The sequence below is a fragment of the Scyliorhinus canicula genome, chromosome 17 (genome assembly GCF_902713615.1).
Source record: "Scyliorhinus canicula chromosome 17, sScyCan1.1, whole genome shotgun sequence".
Classification (NCBI taxonomy): Eukaryota; Metazoa; Chordata; class Chondrichthyes; order Carcharhiniformes; family Scyliorhinidae; genus Scyliorhinus; species Scyliorhinus canicula.
The window spans coordinates 104,948,604-104,966,052 of NC_052162.1; the positions used below are offsets into that span (position 1 = coordinate 104,948,604).

The 17,449-nt window shown below is 47.2% G+C and overlaps 1 protein-coding gene across 3 annotated transcripts; it reads right to left on the reverse strand.

Moving 5' to 3' along the window:
- Positions 1-4,155: 4,155 nt before the first annotated feature.
- Positions 4,156-11,806, reverse strand: LOC119951965 (zinc finger protein 239-like). Of its 3 annotated transcripts, XM_038775381.1 has the most exons (3): positions 11,745-11,806; positions 11,237-11,383; positions 4,156-5,530 (listed from the first exon to the last, which is right to left on the reverse strand). In XM_038775381.1, the coding sequence occupies exon 3, from the start codon at positions 5,417-5,419 to the stop codon at positions 4,298-4,300; it is 1,122 nt and encodes a 373-aa protein (XP_038631309.1). In that variant the 5' UTR covers positions 5,420-5,530; positions 11,237-11,383; positions 11,745-11,806; the 3' UTR covers positions 4,156-4,297. The 3 variants fall into 3 exon arrangements, with proteins under 3 accessions (XP_038631309.1, XP_038631307.1, XP_038631308.1); XM_038775379.1 differs by lacking the exons at positions 11,237-11,383; positions 11,745-11,806 and adding an exon at positions 11,445-11,736; XM_038775380.1 differs by lacking the exon at positions 11,745-11,806 and having other exon boundaries at positions 11,225-11,736.
- Between the last annotated feature and the right edge of the window lie 5,643 nt (positions 11,807-17,449).

Here is a 17,449-nt window from a genome sequence, read left to right on the forward strand (position 1 = left end):
TTCAGGTTGGGCAACAGGTAATGCTATCTGTGTATAACCCCAGCAGTGTTTTGGCACCAAAATATTCCGGCCCGTACTCAATTTCGGACAAAATTAGCCCCTCAGTTTACAGGATAAAATACCCCAATGGAAAGACTGCGTGGTTTCATATCAACCAGCTAAAGGCATATGGAACACAGTCTAACCACGCACACCATGTCCTGCTAGACGCAGCAGAACATCTTGCCCCGCCCACTAGAGACACGTTTCCACCATCCCCCTTGACCAGTTCCTCATCGGACCCGCCCACGACTCCGCCCACTGACCACAACAGACCACGCCCCGGAACGCCCACAAGCTGCCACAGCAGAGACAGCGAAACTGACACTGACTTTCAGGACAGCCACAGCACACAACCCTACAGCCCCCACTGTAGCGACTACGACCTCGACTCCAGTGACCCCATGAAGGTCACCTACGTTAAATACCCAGACCCACCACCCGACCCCGACAATGCCCCTTCAAGTTTAGACCCCACACTTTGGCACAGGGACAATTCATGGAGACTTGTCCGTAATGATGAAAGTGACCCCCGGTCACATAACTCTAAGATTGCATGCCTGATCCACACAAGGGTGTGGGATCCGGGAGAGCAGGACGACACGGTGTCTGACTCCCAATACGGCAACCCCTTTGTGACCCTGTTCACAGAGGCAGAGGAAAAGTGAGGTGTCCAGGTGATGTAAAGTAGGAACCGCTTGAGGGAAGCGATATCCTTTCTGATGGAACCTGCACGTATGTTTTGTTTGTAAGTTTGCGTTTGTTTGTCTTTTAATGTTAATGGTTCAGTTGGAGATCGATCACTGTCTTTTCAGCTGAAAAGCTTGTGACCGCCTCGCACGCACTTTGTGTTGTACGACTCATTCCCCTGTTTTCAGGCAGTGGAGAGCATCTTGGCTCCTCCCTTGTTTTTAGGTGCCCCTCTATTCGGTGAATAGAGGCTGCAATCCCACGGTTAACACATTCTTGCCCGTTCATTCCAGGTTACTCAGGCAGTGGAGAAACGGCACTGAGAACCCGCCCTGTCTGAGAACCCCCCTTTGGTCAGCCAAGCTCGGGTATGGCACAGCACGCCTTACCCGGGGATTCCATCCAAATCTTACCCGTAGCGGCCCATACGCAACTCATTCGACTTTTTTGGTTCAAAATTTGCTTTCATTTTTCGTTAGGTAGCCCTTAGGCCGCCATCCCACATGCTATTTACATCCAGGAACATTCGGATGGTAAATTTGCAAAGCCTGCGAAACGGCTCGCAGGAGGAAAGTTGTTAGGTGTATTTCTGCTCCTAAATTCGCTTTTGAAAAAAAAAGAGGGGAGTCACAGGGAGTGACTTGGCCAGTCATTTAAGGGTCAATTGGAAAGAGAGGACAGATACACTAACAGTACGGATATTAAACTGTATTGACAGATACTGTGCTTGATCCCATAGCTTTCGAAAAGTCGAAGGAGGGTTCACGGCAAGGATCGGCCATACAGAAGGAAGAGGACAAAGAGAACGAAGAGAAGACCATGATGGAAGCCTACCTATTAGTTTTAAACGTTGTTGTATTTGTACATGTGGAAGCAAGTCACGTTTCCCCCACAACCCCTGCCGTTAATGCTTCCCTCACACCAACTTCCCCGTGCTCAGCACTGATCAGCGAAGTTCAGACCTGGTGCACAAAATTCATGACATGGTACTCAATGTCGTTAGTGATTGAATCACTGTTGGTGATTGCAATTCTCTGCATCATAGTACAGACCCTCAGGTTGAGGAAATGGAAAAGGAGAGCCTCCCGTTCCTGCCCCTCAACCATTTACGGAGTTCAATCCCCTATTTTCGGTTTTCACCAATCCCCCCAACCCCTTGATGCCTAGGAAATGAATAAAGCAATATGTGAATAAAGAAGATACTAATGTATTATATGGTTCTGAACTCGACTGCTGAGTCAGAAAGTGACATGTAATGTGGTGTGAACGGATAAGGTTTTTAGACTGTAATAAAATGTTTAAAATGAGATGAGGATAGTAGTTATGATAGGTAGAGGTTCCCGGTTATTGGTAATGCATGTCCCCTTTGACATAGCACCAAGTAGAGAATGTTAGTTAAAATTTTCTTGCCATAGTTAAAGACAGAGTAGACGCCCAGGAACTTGCTAAGGTCAGGGAACCCAAAGAGGGCACCCAAAGGCACTCGAAGAAACATGCATAGGTGATCCTTCACACTTTCTCGTGAGGATCACAAGGAGGGAATGTAGCCATCTAAGATGGACACTGGGCTACAAAATGGAGAACCACAAGGAACACAGGGAAACAGTCATAGTGAGGACACACAGCTTGCAAAAGACTGTTTTGCATTTTGCACGTACAGAAACAAGTTTCCAAAGAGTTGCAGAGTTTCAGCCAAAGGTGCAAATGGGAAACAGATCTGCATATTAATGAGGTGATCCCGGCCCAGGCCCAGGTACAATAGAAACATTTAAGTATCAATGGATACTTTTCCATAGACGCCCAGACAGAATGGCGCCAAAGCAACCAAGACAAAGAGCCGTAGGGACCGCCCCAAACATCGAGAAACGACCCTAGGATTGGGGAGTTTGAAAGATATCGATTGGGAAAGACCCAATCGATACCTAGCAGGTGAAAGAGCCCGCCCCAAGGGGCACGGACTTCTAGGACCTATAAAGAAAAGGTCAAGCAAAGGGGCAGCAGGGTAGCATGGTGGTTAGCATAAATGCTTCACAGCTCCATGGTCCCAGGTTCGATTCCCGGCTGGGTCACTGTCTGTGTGGAGTCTGCACGTCCTCCCCCTGTGTGCATGGGTTTCCTCCGGGTGCTCCGGTTTCCTCCCACAGTCCAAAGATGTGCGGGTTAGGTGGATTGGCCATGCTAAATTGCCCGTAGTGTCCTAATAAAAGTAAGGTTAAGGGGGGGGGGTTGTTGGGTTACGGGTATAGGGTGGATACGTGGGTTTGAGTAGGGTGATCGTGGCTCGGCACAACATTGAGGGCCGAAGGGCCTGTTCTGTGCTGTACTGTTCTATGTTCTATGACTCGGTCTGTTGCTTCCAGACTCCGGCCCAGACCTGTTCCATCGCATCCTGACTCCAGGTTCATCACCGGCCGTTGAGCATCAGCCATCGAACTGTAAGTGCCAACACAACGATCGCTACGTGATCCAGACCTTGCTAGCCCTTGACAACTTTGCCAATCAGAAAGTTACAGACCAAGAACGGGACGAAGGCCTTGCTCCCTGACCTTGCCTATTCCTGTCTAGATAAGTATTTAGTTGTTTAGTATTAGAAGTAAGTTAGTCTCTTTAGCGTATGCATGTGTATTTATTATATCTGTTATAATAAACACCAATCGTTTGGACTTACTAATCGGTGTATGGATTTATTACTTCGAACCTGACCTTGATATACTTGTGGCGGTGTCTCAATACGGCACCTGGCGACTCCGAGCATAATTACACATACAGAGCCATAGTAGTGTTAAGCACACGGCCTTTAAACGGAGGCGTGTTAATCACACTCCAGTAAAACGAGCAACACCTCCTTTTAGCCTCTGGAGTTATCATTGATTGGCATCCTTTCTTGTGGCATGATTAGCAAGGAGAGGGGAAGGGATACTTTTTTCCGTTTTAGCGGGCTATTTTGGGTAGAAGCGCCTGTTTTCGGGTTTGTAGGAGTGCCACCTATGTTTGACTTCTCAGCACATCCCCATCACCGGAAGTCCAGAGGTCTGGTTTTAACCACTGTTCTGTGTCATAAAACCTGTTCCTCAATAAAGGCATAATCCAGTGCTTCCCAAACCGAGTTGTTCATTTTACGTGCTGTTTAATAGGAAATTGTGTGTTCAGGTTAAAAGATATATGTAAGCTGTTCATGTTAGGTTTGAAGTTTAAAAGTTTAAATATTATTTTTCTTTTGTTTTAATAAAGTCTTGTTTGTAAAATAACTGCCCTGTTTCTTATGCAATACGCTTGAAGCAAATTGATCTTTCTGCAGTCTTAAAAACCCTTAACAGTTCTGGTACAGTATCTTCGCCATTGTTGAGATAGGCCAGGCATCCGTTACAGAGGAGACGGGGAAGAGGGAAAGCCCTTAAAAGATATTAAAAGACTCAAAGCACTATATATGTAACACAAAGCTGATTTATTTTGAATTTTAGTCAGAATATTTACATCATGGACTGAGCTGAAGTTCATGAACACCAGCAGAAACATGTCTAAACAAACATCAATCCTGGATGATATTATCAAAACTTCATCACTGTAGTTACTTGCAAACCTGCTGGTGTCTCAGCAGGTTGGATAACTGACTGAATCCCTTCTCACATTTGGAGCAGGTGAACGGTCTCTCTCCAGTGTGAGCTCGCTTGTGTCTCAGGAGGTTGGATGACTGAGTGAATACCATACCACACTCGGAGCAGATGAAAGACCTCTTCCCATTGTGGATTCGTTGGTGGGCAGTGAGCTGAGATTGTTTCCTGAATCGAGTGCTACAGTGGGAGCACCTGAACGGTCTCTTGTCAGTGTGAACACGTTGATGGGACATCAGGTCCTGGGAACTTTTATAGAAGTTCCCACAGTCTGGGCATTTAAACGGTCTCTCATCACTGTGAACTCGCTGGTGTCTCAGCAGGTTGGAAGATTGAGTGAATCCCTTCCCACATTTGGAGCAGGTGAATGGTCTCTCCCCGGTGTGAACTCGCTGGTGTTCAGTGAGTTGAGATGCTCGTCTGAACCCAGTCCCACATTGAGAGCATCTGAACGGTTTCTCGTCAGTGTGAACACGTTGATGGAGCATCAGATTCCCAGTACTTTTATAGCACTTCCCACAGTCTGGGCATTTAAAAGGTCTATCCCCAGTATGAACTTGCTTGTGTCTGAGCAGGGTGGATAAGTCAGTAAATCCCTTCCCACACTTGGAGCAAGTGAACGGCCTCTCCCCAGTGTGGACTCGTTGGTGTGCAGTGAGTTCAGATGATCGCCTGAACCCAGTTCCACAGTGGGAACATGCAAACGGTTTCTCATCAGTATGAACACGTTGATGACGTGACAGTTCTCCAGAACTTTTAAAGCATTTCCCACAGTCTGGGCACTTAAATGGTCTTTCCCCAGTATGAACTCGCTGGTGTATCAGCAGGTCAGATGCAACGGTGAATCCCTTCCCACACTCACAGCAGATAAATGGTTTCTCCCCAGTGTGAGTGCGCCGATGAGTTTCCAGCCCAGATGGGGTTCTGCATCCTTTCCCACACTCCCCACATTTCCAAGGTTTCTCTCCAGTGTGATTGCATTTATGTTCTGACAGACCAGTTGATTGACTGAATCCTCGCCTACACACAGAAGACATGTACAGCTTCCCCCCACTGTGAATGGTGCTTTTTCCTTCCATGTCCAAAATCTGATGATATTCCGGTTACGATAAGTTATGCGACTGTGATGTTTGGTTTCAATTTCTCAACTGCAATTTCAATTTCTCGTCACCTTCCAATACCCTGTAAAACTGATTTAGAACAAAAAAAAGGGAGTGAGACAAAAACCCAAAAGCAGGTTATGAAATTGAGCTGAATGAATCTGGTCATTTGTGAGACCGGCACAAACACCATCATATCCAAGTCACACACTGTGCCGAGTTGTCTGACATCCAGTACTGGATGACAAAAAATTTTCCCAATTGGGAAGTCATTGTCTTCAGTCACAGATACAAACCCTATTCTCAAACCACTGACTCCATCCCTCTCCCTGATAATTGTCTACGGCTGAACCAGAGTGTTCACAATCATTGTGAAATATTTCACCGCAAGAACAGCTTCCAACAACATTCACATCATCACCAAGTCCGCTCATTTCCATCTCAGTAACTTCACCCGACTCCACCCCAGCCTCTGCTCATCTACTGAAACTCTCATCCATTCCTTTGTAACCTCTAGATTTAACTATCCTAACACACTCCTAGCCAGCCTCCCACATTCAACCTCCCTGAAATCTGGAGGGCATCCAAAACTCTGCTGCCTGTGTGTTTATTCACAAGAAGTCTTGTTCACACATTACCTCTGTGCAAATTGACCTACAAACGCTCAGGTTTAAGAAATGCCTAACTATTCTCATCGTTGTTATCAAATGCCCCTATGGTCTTTCTACTCCCCATCTCTGTAATCTTCTCCAGCCTGCCTCCTATCTCTGTAATCTCCTCCAGCCTTCCCATCCTGGGAAATCTGTGATCCTGTTATTCCTACATCAGGAACATTTCTGATATTTGTTATTCCATTTTTTGTGGCTGCACCCTTGGTGTCAAAACTATAAAGTTTGGAATTCCTCCTTAAACATCTGTCTCATTTTATTATAATAATCTTGATTGTCACAAGTAGGCTTACATTAACACTGCAATTAAGTTACTTAAGCCCCTAGTCGCCACATTCCAGCGCCTGTTCGGGTTCACTGAGGGAGAATTCAGAATGACCAATTCACCTAACAGCACGTCTTTATGTTCTTTTGGGACGTGTGGGAGGAAACTAGAGGACTCTGAGGAAACCCATGAAGACACAGGAAGAACGCGCAGACTCCGCACAGAAAGTGGCCCAAGCTGGGAATCGAACCTGGGACCCTGGCGCCGTGAAGCAGCAGTGCTACCCACTGTGCTACCGTGCTGCCCTGTAATGTACTCCTTAGAACTCACCTCTTTAACTAAACATTTATCTGCCCTGGTATCGCTTCATGCTTTGGTGAAAATATTTATTTGTAATACCTTGCAATGTTGTCTTACACAGAAGATGCTATACAAATACAGATTTGTGCTGTGGATTGGACAATTTTCACAATTTTTCGTCATTGCTGGCCAAATAAACTGTAACTCCTGACCTAACACCTTCACCACATTGAATGTAGAGGCTCAAGAACACCAAATATCATCTTCACTGCAAGGAACTGGGGATTGGCAATATCTGCTGGTCTTGTTAGTGAAAGAGCAAAGGAGTGCATAACATTCTGATGGATTCAGGGAAGGTACAGAAAGAAAAGCCGTTCCCGTTGGCTGAACATAAAAGGATTATGGGACACTGTAATGACTTAGACTAGGCCTTTTAGATTGGCCAATTAGAATACGAGTTCCCTGATTAGTGGCCCAATCAGGGAACCCCTTTCTGCATATATAACAGGGAGTGTCAGATCCTCTGCACTCCTGGTGTAGACAGCAGACTGAATGGCAATGGTTGTTCAGCTGTGGGTCTGTAAATGAAAGGAATTCTGGTGACAGGACTTCTGCCTCTGTGGACTTATTACAGTGGTGATGAGGAAACTGGAATGACCTGAAGAAACCTGCTTGTCAGCAGCTGCTGCATGTTAGAACATAGAACAGTACAGCACAGAACAGGCCCTTCGGCCCTCAATGTTGTACCGAGCCATGATCACCCTACTCAAACCCACGTATCCACCCTATACCCGTAACCCAACAACCCCCCCCTTAACCTTACTTTTATTAGGACACTACGGGCAATTTAGCATGGCCAATCCACCTAACCCGCACATCTTTGGACTGTGGGAGGAAACCGGAGCACCCGGAGGAAACCCACGCACACAGGGGGAGGACGTGCAGACTCCACACAGACAGTGACCCAGCCGGGAATCAAACCTGGGACCCTGGAGCTGTGAAGCATTTATGCTAACCACCATGCTACCCTGCTGCCCCCCAAATGTTGAGGCCACTGACAAGCCAAATGCCTTTATTTGGAAAATTGGACTCTTTTTACCCTGCAGTGAAAGACTGGGCTGAATATGTAGAGTGAATGAAGTACTTCTTTAAAGCAAATGATGTAATTCTGTATGAAAAGCAATGGGTCATTCTGCTGACTGCGTGTGGGCCTTTGCCATTATGTGCAGTCTCACTTTTCTGGAGGCACCGGACATGAAAACTTTCCAGGAATTAACGGACTTAGTAAGAGTACTATGACCCTTGGCCATCTCTGATCCTGCAACGGTACTGGTTTTACTCAGCATTCTGAGACACTGAGGAGTCAGTTACAAACTTTTTTTTTTCCTTTTTTTAAAATATAAATTTAGAGTACTCAATTCATTTTTTCCAATTAAGAGGCAATTTAGCGTGGCCAATCCACCTACCCTGCACATCCCTTGGGTTGTGGGAGCGAAACCCACACAAACATGGGGAGAATGTGCAAATTCCATACGGACAGTGACCCAGAGCTGGGATCGAACCTGGGACCTCGGCACCATGACGCAGCAGTGTGACCCACTGCGCCACTGTGCTGCCCCAGTTACAAACTTTTTAACAATATTAAAGCGATTAGCAGAGGCTTGTGAATTTGGCCTGACGCTAAATGAGATGCTCCGAGACCGTTTGGTATGTGGAATAAATAATTTAGCAATCCAGGAACGTTTGTTAGCAGAGGCTGAGCTGGATTGCAAACAAGCATTGCAGCTGGCTTTGTCCGTTGAAAAAGCAGCAAGTGGAGCGCATTAGTTACAGGGTACTCTGATGGAGGTAGACGCCCATACTAGTGAAACTGAGTTAAGGGATTAGCGCTGGGGAATAGGCAACTGCATAGCCACCCTCAGGAGCGACTCGGATACTAAGTTAACCAGGCCCACGCAGAAGCCCTCCCAAGCAAGGGAAAATTAGGTCCAGACAAACTGCAGCCATTTGCCCGGCAAAATACTGTAGTTGTTGCCAGAGATCGGAGCCAGAAAGGAGAAATAGTAGCCCAAAACCAGCATCTTGGAGAAGGTCATGTCGGCCGGGGTACAGGAGAATGCATATGCTGCAAGCCCCACCTACCTCTGACGAGGAACAACTAAATTGAGTAACGATGGTGAAATCAAAACCCATAAAATTATCCATAAGATTGAATGGACATCCCACACTAATGGAAGTCGACACTGGAGCAGCCATATCAGTGATAGGGGAAACAGTATTCAATAAAATTCGCACTGGACTCCAACCCTTATTCCTAACCAGGACCTCGGCAAAACTGAGGACATATACAGGGGAACCACTGAGAGTGTTGGGCACAACACACGTAACTGTGACTTGTGGAGAGCAACTGGTTAAGCTGCCTTTAATGGTAGTGAAAGGTGCAATTTCAAACTTACGAAACTGGCAAAAAGAGATCCAGCTGGATTGGGTAAACATTTTCCAGCTGGAAATGGCCTGAGCGAACTCCTGCACAAATATCCAGAGATTTTCCGAGAAGGGCTCGGAACAATAAAGGGAGCAAAGGCGACATTGCATGTAGATCCAGAGGTAGTCCCAAAATTCTACAAGGCCCGACCAGTATCCTTTGCATTAAGACAGAAAATCGATGTGAAAATAAAACTATTAGAGCGTGAAGGAATAATAAAACCGGTCCAGTTTGCAGAGCGGGCGGCATCTATGGTGCCGACCTTTAGCCGGACGACTTAATCTGCCTTTGTGCAGATTTCAAATAAACGATTAACCGCTACTCACAACTGGACAAATACCCAATTCCCTGGATTGAGGATTTGTATGCAAAGCTGGCTGAAGGACTCCTATTCTCAAAGCTGGATATGAGCCACACATATCTACAGCTGAAGCTGGACGAAGAGTCCAAAAATTCTCAACGATAAACACCCTGAAGGGCCTTTTTCAGTATACAAGATTAGCCTTCGGGGTATCATCAGCTTGTGCAAGAGGACAATTGAGAATATATGCAAGGGCTACCACAAGTTGCCATTTACCTGGACGACGTCCTCATTACAAGTAAAACAAAGGCAGAACACCTGCAAAACCTGGAGGAAGTTCTTAGGAGGTTTTCAGCAGCGTCTAAAGAGGGAGAAATGTGTTTTCCTAGCACCTCCAAGTAAGCTATCTGGGGTACAAGGTTAACAAATCAGGGCTACACCCTTTGGAGGATCGGATGAGGGCGATTAAAGATGCCTCGGCCACCACAATCCAGGAGTTAAGGTCTTTTTTAGGACTGGTGACATATTATGGAAAGTTCATACAGAACAAAGCTTCTATCTTGGACTCCCTACACCAATTACTAAAAAAGGGGCAAGCCTGGGAGTGGTCCGCACGCCAAGACAGGGCTTTCAAGAAGATAAAAGAACAGCTTTCCCCAGAGAACGTCTTGGCACACTGTGACCCCAGAAAAGAGTTGGTGCTCACTTGCGACGCGTCTCCATATGGCGTTGGGGCAGTTTTGGCACAGAGGACAAACGGACAGGAACGACCTATTGCGTTTGCTTCCAGGATGCTGGCAGCAGCAGAATGAAAGTACGCCCAAATCGAAAAGGAAGGACTGGCTGTGATCTTCGTGGTGAAGAAATTTCACCAGTACTTGTAAAGGCGGAAATTCACTAATTACAGACCACAAGCCATTGCTGGGTTTGTTTAAAGAAGACAAAGCAATACCACCAATAACTTTGGCCCGGATCCAACGCTGGGCCCTACTACTGGCGGCATACCAATATCAACTGGAGCAGGCTCCAGTTGGCATTATACAAGTATACTGAAAAAGGCTGCCATTTCCGGACGCCCCGCCATTAGTACCCAAAATAGAGGAAACGGTAATGACCTTACATTTCCTGGACACCCTTCCAGTGACCACACAAAACATTTTGTTTATGGATCCAAAGGGTCCCGGTTTTGTCAAAAATAAACCACATGGAGCTAACGAGGGAGACGAAAAGACTGGTCCAGGCGTAAATCCACCCTTACTGGAGCAGAAGAGAGCAGATCACCGTGGAAGATGGGATCGTGCTATGGGGGGCTCGAGTAATAGTTCCAAGTCAAGACCATCAAGCCATACTGGCTGAACTACATCATGGCACTCTGGGGTCTCAAATGAAGATGCTGGCCAGAAGTTAAGTCTGGTGGCCGGGCCTGGACACAGACAACGGAATTGGTAGGGTGGTACCTAGAATGCCAACAAGGATGCGAGGGGTGTAATGACTTAGGCCAGGCCTTTGAGATTGGCCAATTAGCATACGAGTTCCCTGATTAGTGGCCCAATCAAGGAACCCCTTTTGTGTGTATAACCGGGAGTGTCAGATCCTCTGCACTGACCAGCAGAATGGTCATGGTGGTTCAGCTGTTGGGTTTGTAAATTAAAGGAATTCTGGTGACGGGACTTCTGCCTCCGTGGACTTATTACAGACCCAAATCTCCACTTTTTTTTTTGACCAGATCTTCTGCAGGGGGATCTGAAGAAGAAATTTTACAAACCGTGGTACTGACTGGAATTTATACTCAAAAGATCGCTGATATCCAGGTCCTGATAAATCGAGTGATATTTTTGCCAGGTTCTCATCTGATCATAGAATAGAATCCCTACGGTCCAGCGACTGGTTTGAGTTTCCATTTTGCAAATCCACTTCTAACCTCCTGCAAAAGAAGTTTACAAAATACATCACAGTAAGCGCAGGATAGAAAATAAGAGACAAACATTTCTCCGGTTTTGAGTTTTCTGTGTGTAAACGCTCCCCTTTCCAGTTCCCAATAAAAGGAGTTTCCAAAATCCATCAGTGTCAGTCCAGGATGGAAACTCATTCCCTCCTCCCTGCGGCCTCCAATTCAGGCAGCTGTTGCCGCGGCCCTGTTTGCTGCGAACACAGCACCGATCTGCTCTTATTTGGGACTTTAAACATCCCCTTGGTCTTTCTGACGGTTCCCCACCCACTCCGCCGCCTCCATTATCCTCTCATTATCGGCCGTTTTTCAACAGTTACAGAGTCCAAATTTTCACCATTCGACAGTTGCAGTGTTCACAGCGCGCATGCTCCATTTCTCCTCATCGCCGCTGCGTCTGCGCAAATTGCTCCTGTTGTGAAGATCGGGCACAATCTGACTTGCTTTGAACGCTGGGGAATTAACCTCCCATTGGAAATAGCATGTATTGTGATTCACCTAAGACACGAGAGAAATTATAAATACAGCAACCAAAATTCTCAAGACAACATAGTTTTATCCTGGATGTAATTGACAGCAGAATAAAGTTTTACAAGTAAATATGAACTCACTGGAGACTCAGCTGGTGTAACAAACACTTATTTTTTTTCTCCCAGACAGAGAACATTCAAACTTTGGGCGAGATTCTCCCATATGGGGAGAAATCGTAAGGCTGGCGTCAAATCCGGGCGGGTTTGACGCCAGCCCCCCCTTCCCGACCGGGAACCGATTCTGGTCCCCGGTCGGGGCTAGCATCCCGACGCCGTAAACTCCGGCATCGCGGGCTTAACGAATTTCGTTAAGTCCGCTTGCCAGAGTTAGCGCCGGCTGACGCGTCATATGATGTCAGCCGCGCATGCGCGGATTGGAAGACTCCAACCTGCGCATACGCGGATGATGTCATCGCGCATTTGCGCGAAACCCGCGCATGCGCGGGCCGGGATGCCCCTCAGCCGCCCCGCGAATGGATACTGCGGGGCGCCGGAAGGACAAAGAGTGCGCGGGCATCGGGCCCGTGGTACTGCCGTGCCAATCGGTGCCATGGTTTTAAAAATCGACAGTTTACGGCCGTTTTTACGAACGGCCAGACCAGGTGTGTTTGCCGTTCGTAAAAACAGCCGTAAAGGGCTGGGAACTCGGCCCATCGATTAGCTGAGAATCTCTGCCGGCCGTAAAAAAACGGCAGCAGCGATTCGTATCGGGAGTCGGGCGTGGGGGGAGAATAGCAGGAGGGCGTCGGAACAGCGTGGCCGTAAAATTTTACGAGCCACGCTATTCTCCGCACCGTCAGGAGTGCGGAGATTCTCGCCCGTTGTCTTGACAATAAGAATGCGCTGATTGTGGATTAAATCTTTAAACTTTTAAAGCTGCACTCTTAACAGATGGAGAATCTGAATGGTCTCTTTCTGGTGCAACTGCTGCTGTGTAAATGGGGTGACTGAGTGAATCTCTTGCCACTTTCACCTGGTGAACATTCATACCCCTTGATTTCCAGCTCAGACGTGGGTCTCAAGCATTCTCGTGATGGGTTCCACATTCACACCACACTGCATTTGGTACTGAACACTCTGGGCGCGATTCTCCGCACTCCCGACAGTGCGGAGAATAGCGTGGCTCGTAAAATTTTACGGCCACGCTGTTCCGACGCCCTCCCACTATTCTCCCCCCCCCCCCCCCCCCCACGCCTGACTCCCGATACGAATCGCTGCCGCCTTTTTTTTACGGCCGGCAGCGATTCTCAGCTGATGAATGGGCCGAGTTCCCAGCCCTTTACGGCTGTTTTTACGAACGGCAAACACACCTGGTCTGGCCGTTCGTAAAAACGGCCGTAAACTGTCGATTTTTAAAACCATGGCACCGATTGGCACGAAATTCGTTAAGCCCGCGATGCCGGAGTTTACGGCGTCGGGATGCTAGCCCCGACCGGGGACCAGAATCGGTTCCCGGTCGGGAAGGGGGGGGGGCTGCCGTCAAACCCGCCCGGATTTGACGCCAGCCTTACGATTTCTCCCCATATGGGAGAATCGCGCCCTCTATCTGTGGAAATAGAGAAACTCAATTTGTGATCTTTCATCAGAAATTCACAGGACCACAGCTCAGACCTGAAACGTTAACTCTTGTTCAATACACAAATGTTGCCACATCTGTGTATTTAAAGCATTTTCTTTTTTTTTTTTTAAATCTCTCGTTGCTCCTGAATTGTGCATTAAACTTATTGGTAACTAACTTACTTTTTTTTTCCTCCAGCTGCAAATGAAAATATCTTGCACATCGACACTGACAAATGCTTTCATTATCTGAAAGGTGGTAATCAGGTCATCCCACTCGCTCCAGAGAATGTGCTCAATCATTCTTTGATGGGCACAACCTTTAAATGAGCAAGTTTTGGTAATGTTTCTGCCCAGTTTTGAACTGTGCAATTTCTGAGCGAGGTGACCATGGTCCCCAGTCCCCTACTGAAACTCTGCTCTGTGAAGAACCCAATAGAGATGGTCGATAGCTTAAAGTTCGTTGGGGTTATCATCACCAACAATTTGTCCTGATCCACTCATGTTCATGCAACAATCAAGAGAGCCCAACAACGTATCTACTTCCTACGGAAGCTAAAGAAACTTGGCATGTCTGCATCAACTCTCTCAAACTTCTATAGATGTGCCAGAGAGAGCATCCTATCCGGCTGCATTACAGCCTGGTATGGTAACTGCTCGGCCCAAGATCGCATGAAACTGTAAAATGTGGTGAACTCAGCACAACGCATCACACAAGCTTGCCATCCTCCCATTGATTCTGTCTACACTTCCCGCTGCCTCAGGAAGGCGTTATCAGAGACCCCTGCCACCCAGGCTTTGCCTTCTTCCAGACCCTTCCATTAGGCAGAAGATACAGAGGTCTGAAGACCCGCACATCCAGACATAGGACCGGCTTCTTCCCCACAGCTACTAGATACCTCAACAGCTCTCCCTCGGACTGATCTGTTTCCCTGTAAGAATACTATTCACAACGTCTCTGGCTCATGTTTGGCCCATTGTTCCGCACAGTAACCAATCACTGTTTGTCGATGTACCATTTGTTAATGTACTTTGTTGATTTTATTCTTTTTTTTTGTCTACTATGTATGTACTGTCTACCAAAGCAGAGCTGTGTGGAATATTAAACTGTGATCATACAACAGCCCTTTGGATTTTTATTGAAGACAAACTAATTTGGTTGTTCTTATTACGAATGCTGGACGCAGACTTCCATGTAGTGAGTGGTCGCACATAGGGCGGCTCCTGTTTGAAGCTGGGTTTTTTTTTGCCATTTTGACCCCTGTTTTGGGTAGATTTCAGCAAAAAAAGTGGAGCGAAGAAGGGAAAGGGTTCTCCCCTGGATGGGCATGTTTTATGGGCTATCAGAACTGGCTGAAGACAGTGAAGGACCTGGCAAAAGAGTTGGAGGAGACTAGTGGTGCAGTTCCAATATGAAAATGGTGGAGGGGGGGGGGGGGGGGGGGGGGGGATCATCAATGGTGGGAAAGCTGCAGATGGAGCAATTGATGGGCTTCATTAAAGAGTGGTTTCGGCAGCAAAGGAAGGAGATGCAGAGCAACTGGCCATAGGAGATGGAGGAGGCAGTGGCACCTTTTCACGGGACCCTGGAGCAGTTGGGAAAAGTGCCTCTAAACACAGGGTATGGCAATCCGGGAGGCAAAGATGGTGGTGTCCGACCAGAGTGATTGTATTGTGTCTTTGGAAGCAGAGGTGACCTGGGGGATCTGTGCAAGTCACTGCAGATGAAAGTGGAGAACGAGGAGAAAAGGTCCAAGTGACAAAATTGATTTGTGGGTCTGCCGGAGGGTGTGGAGGGACCCAGCGCCTCAAACTACATCGCGAGGATGTGGGCCAGGTTGGTGGAGGTGAAGGCATTGGAAAAGGCCCCAGAGGTGGACCAGGCCCATAGGTCGTTGAGGAGCGGGAGAGCCGCCACAGGCAATGATTGTGCAGATGCTCAGGTTTCTGGATAAAAGAACCTGAAGTAAGCCAAGGAGAAACCGGTCTGTGAGTGGGAGGGAAATCGCATGTGGATTTATAATGACATTGGAGCGGAATTGGCCAGGATTCAATAAGACCAAGGCAGTGCTGTACCAGCGACAGATTTGATTTGTGGTGTTACACCTGGCCAGACTTTGGATAACCTATGATTGCCAGGAATATAACTTTGGGATGCCAGAGCAGGTGAGTGACTTTATCGGGGATCATAAGCTTTGCCCCACCCCTTGCTAATACCATTTATCGGGAGATCTTCTGTGTTTTTTTGATGATTTGTTTTTGTAAGGGTTGTACTGTTGGGGCTTAGAACATAGAACATTACAGCGCAGTACGGGCCCTTTGGCCCTCGATGTTGCGCCGACCCGTGAAACCATCTGAAGCCTATCTGACCTACACTATTCCATTTTCATCCATATGTCTATCCAGTGACCACTTAAATGCCCTTAAATTTGGTGAGTCTACTACTGTTGCAGGCAGGGCGTTCCACACCCCTACTACTCTCTGATTAAAGAAACTGCCTCTGACATCTGTCCTTTTTCTACCACCCCTCAATTTAAAGCTATGTCCCCTCGTGTTGGTCATCACCATCCGAGGAAAAAGACTCTCACTGTCCACCCGATCTAACCCTCTGACTATCTTATATGTCTCTATTAAGTCACCTCTCAGCCTTCTCCTCTCTAACGAAAACCACCTCAGGTCCCTGAGCCTTTCCTCGTAAGACCTTCCCTCCATACCAGGCAACATCCTAGTAAATCTCCTCTGATCCCTTTCCAAAGCTTCCACATCCTTCCTATAATGTGGTGACCAGAACTGCACGCAGTACTCCAGGTGTGGCCGCACCAGAGTTTTGTACAGCTGCAGCATGACCTCGTGGCCCGAAACTCAATCCCCCTACTGATAAAGGCTAGCACACCATATCCCTTCTTAACAGCACTATTAACCTGGGTGCAACTTTCAGAGATTTATGTACCTGGATGCCGAGATCTCTCTGTTCATCTACACTACCAAGTACTCTGCATTCCTGTTACTCCTTCCAAAGTGAACCATCTCACACTTTTCCGCATTAAACTCCATCTGCCACCTCTCAGCCCAGCCCTGCAGCTTGTCTATGTCCCTCTGTAACCTATAACATCCTTCAGCACTGGTCCTTCGTGTCATCTGCAAATTTACTAGCCCATCCTTCTACACCCTCTTCCAGGTCATTTATAAAAATGACAAACAGCAGTGGCCCCAAAACAGATCCTTGCGGTACACCACTAGTAACTGAACTCCAGGATGAACATTTGCCATCCACCACCACCTTTCTTCTTTCAGCTAGCCAATTACTGATCCAAACCGCTAAATCACCTTCAATCCCATACTTCTGTATTTTCTGCAATAGCCTACCGTGGGGAACCTTATCAAACGCCTTACTGAAATCCATATACACCACATCAACCGCTTTACCCTCATCCACCTGTTTGGTCACCTTCTCAAAAAACTCTAAGGTTTGTGAGGCATGACCTACCCTTCACAAAACCGTGTTGAGTATCGCTAATCAAATTGTTCTTTTCAAGATGATTATAAACCCTATCTCTTATAACCTTTTCCAACATTTTACCCACAACCGAAGTAAGGCTCACAGGTCTATAATTACCAGGGTTGTTGCTACTCCCCTTCTTGAACAAGGGGACAACATTTGCTATCCTCCAGTCTTCCGGCACTATTCCTGTCAACAAAGACAACATAAGGATCAAGGACAAAGGCTCTACAATCTCCTCCCTGGCTTCCCAGAGAATCCTAGGATAAATCCCATCTGGCCCAGGGGACTTATCGGGGAATGGGACGTTGCAGGTATGGAGGATGTGTGGTCATGGGCAGGGTGGGAGCCATCTTGGATGGGCCCGGTTCTGAGTGGAAATGGGCGGGACAGGCCACAGGATGGCCGTTACTAGAGGCGGGGTGGATGTATAAGTCTCCGGTGGAATTGTGGCAT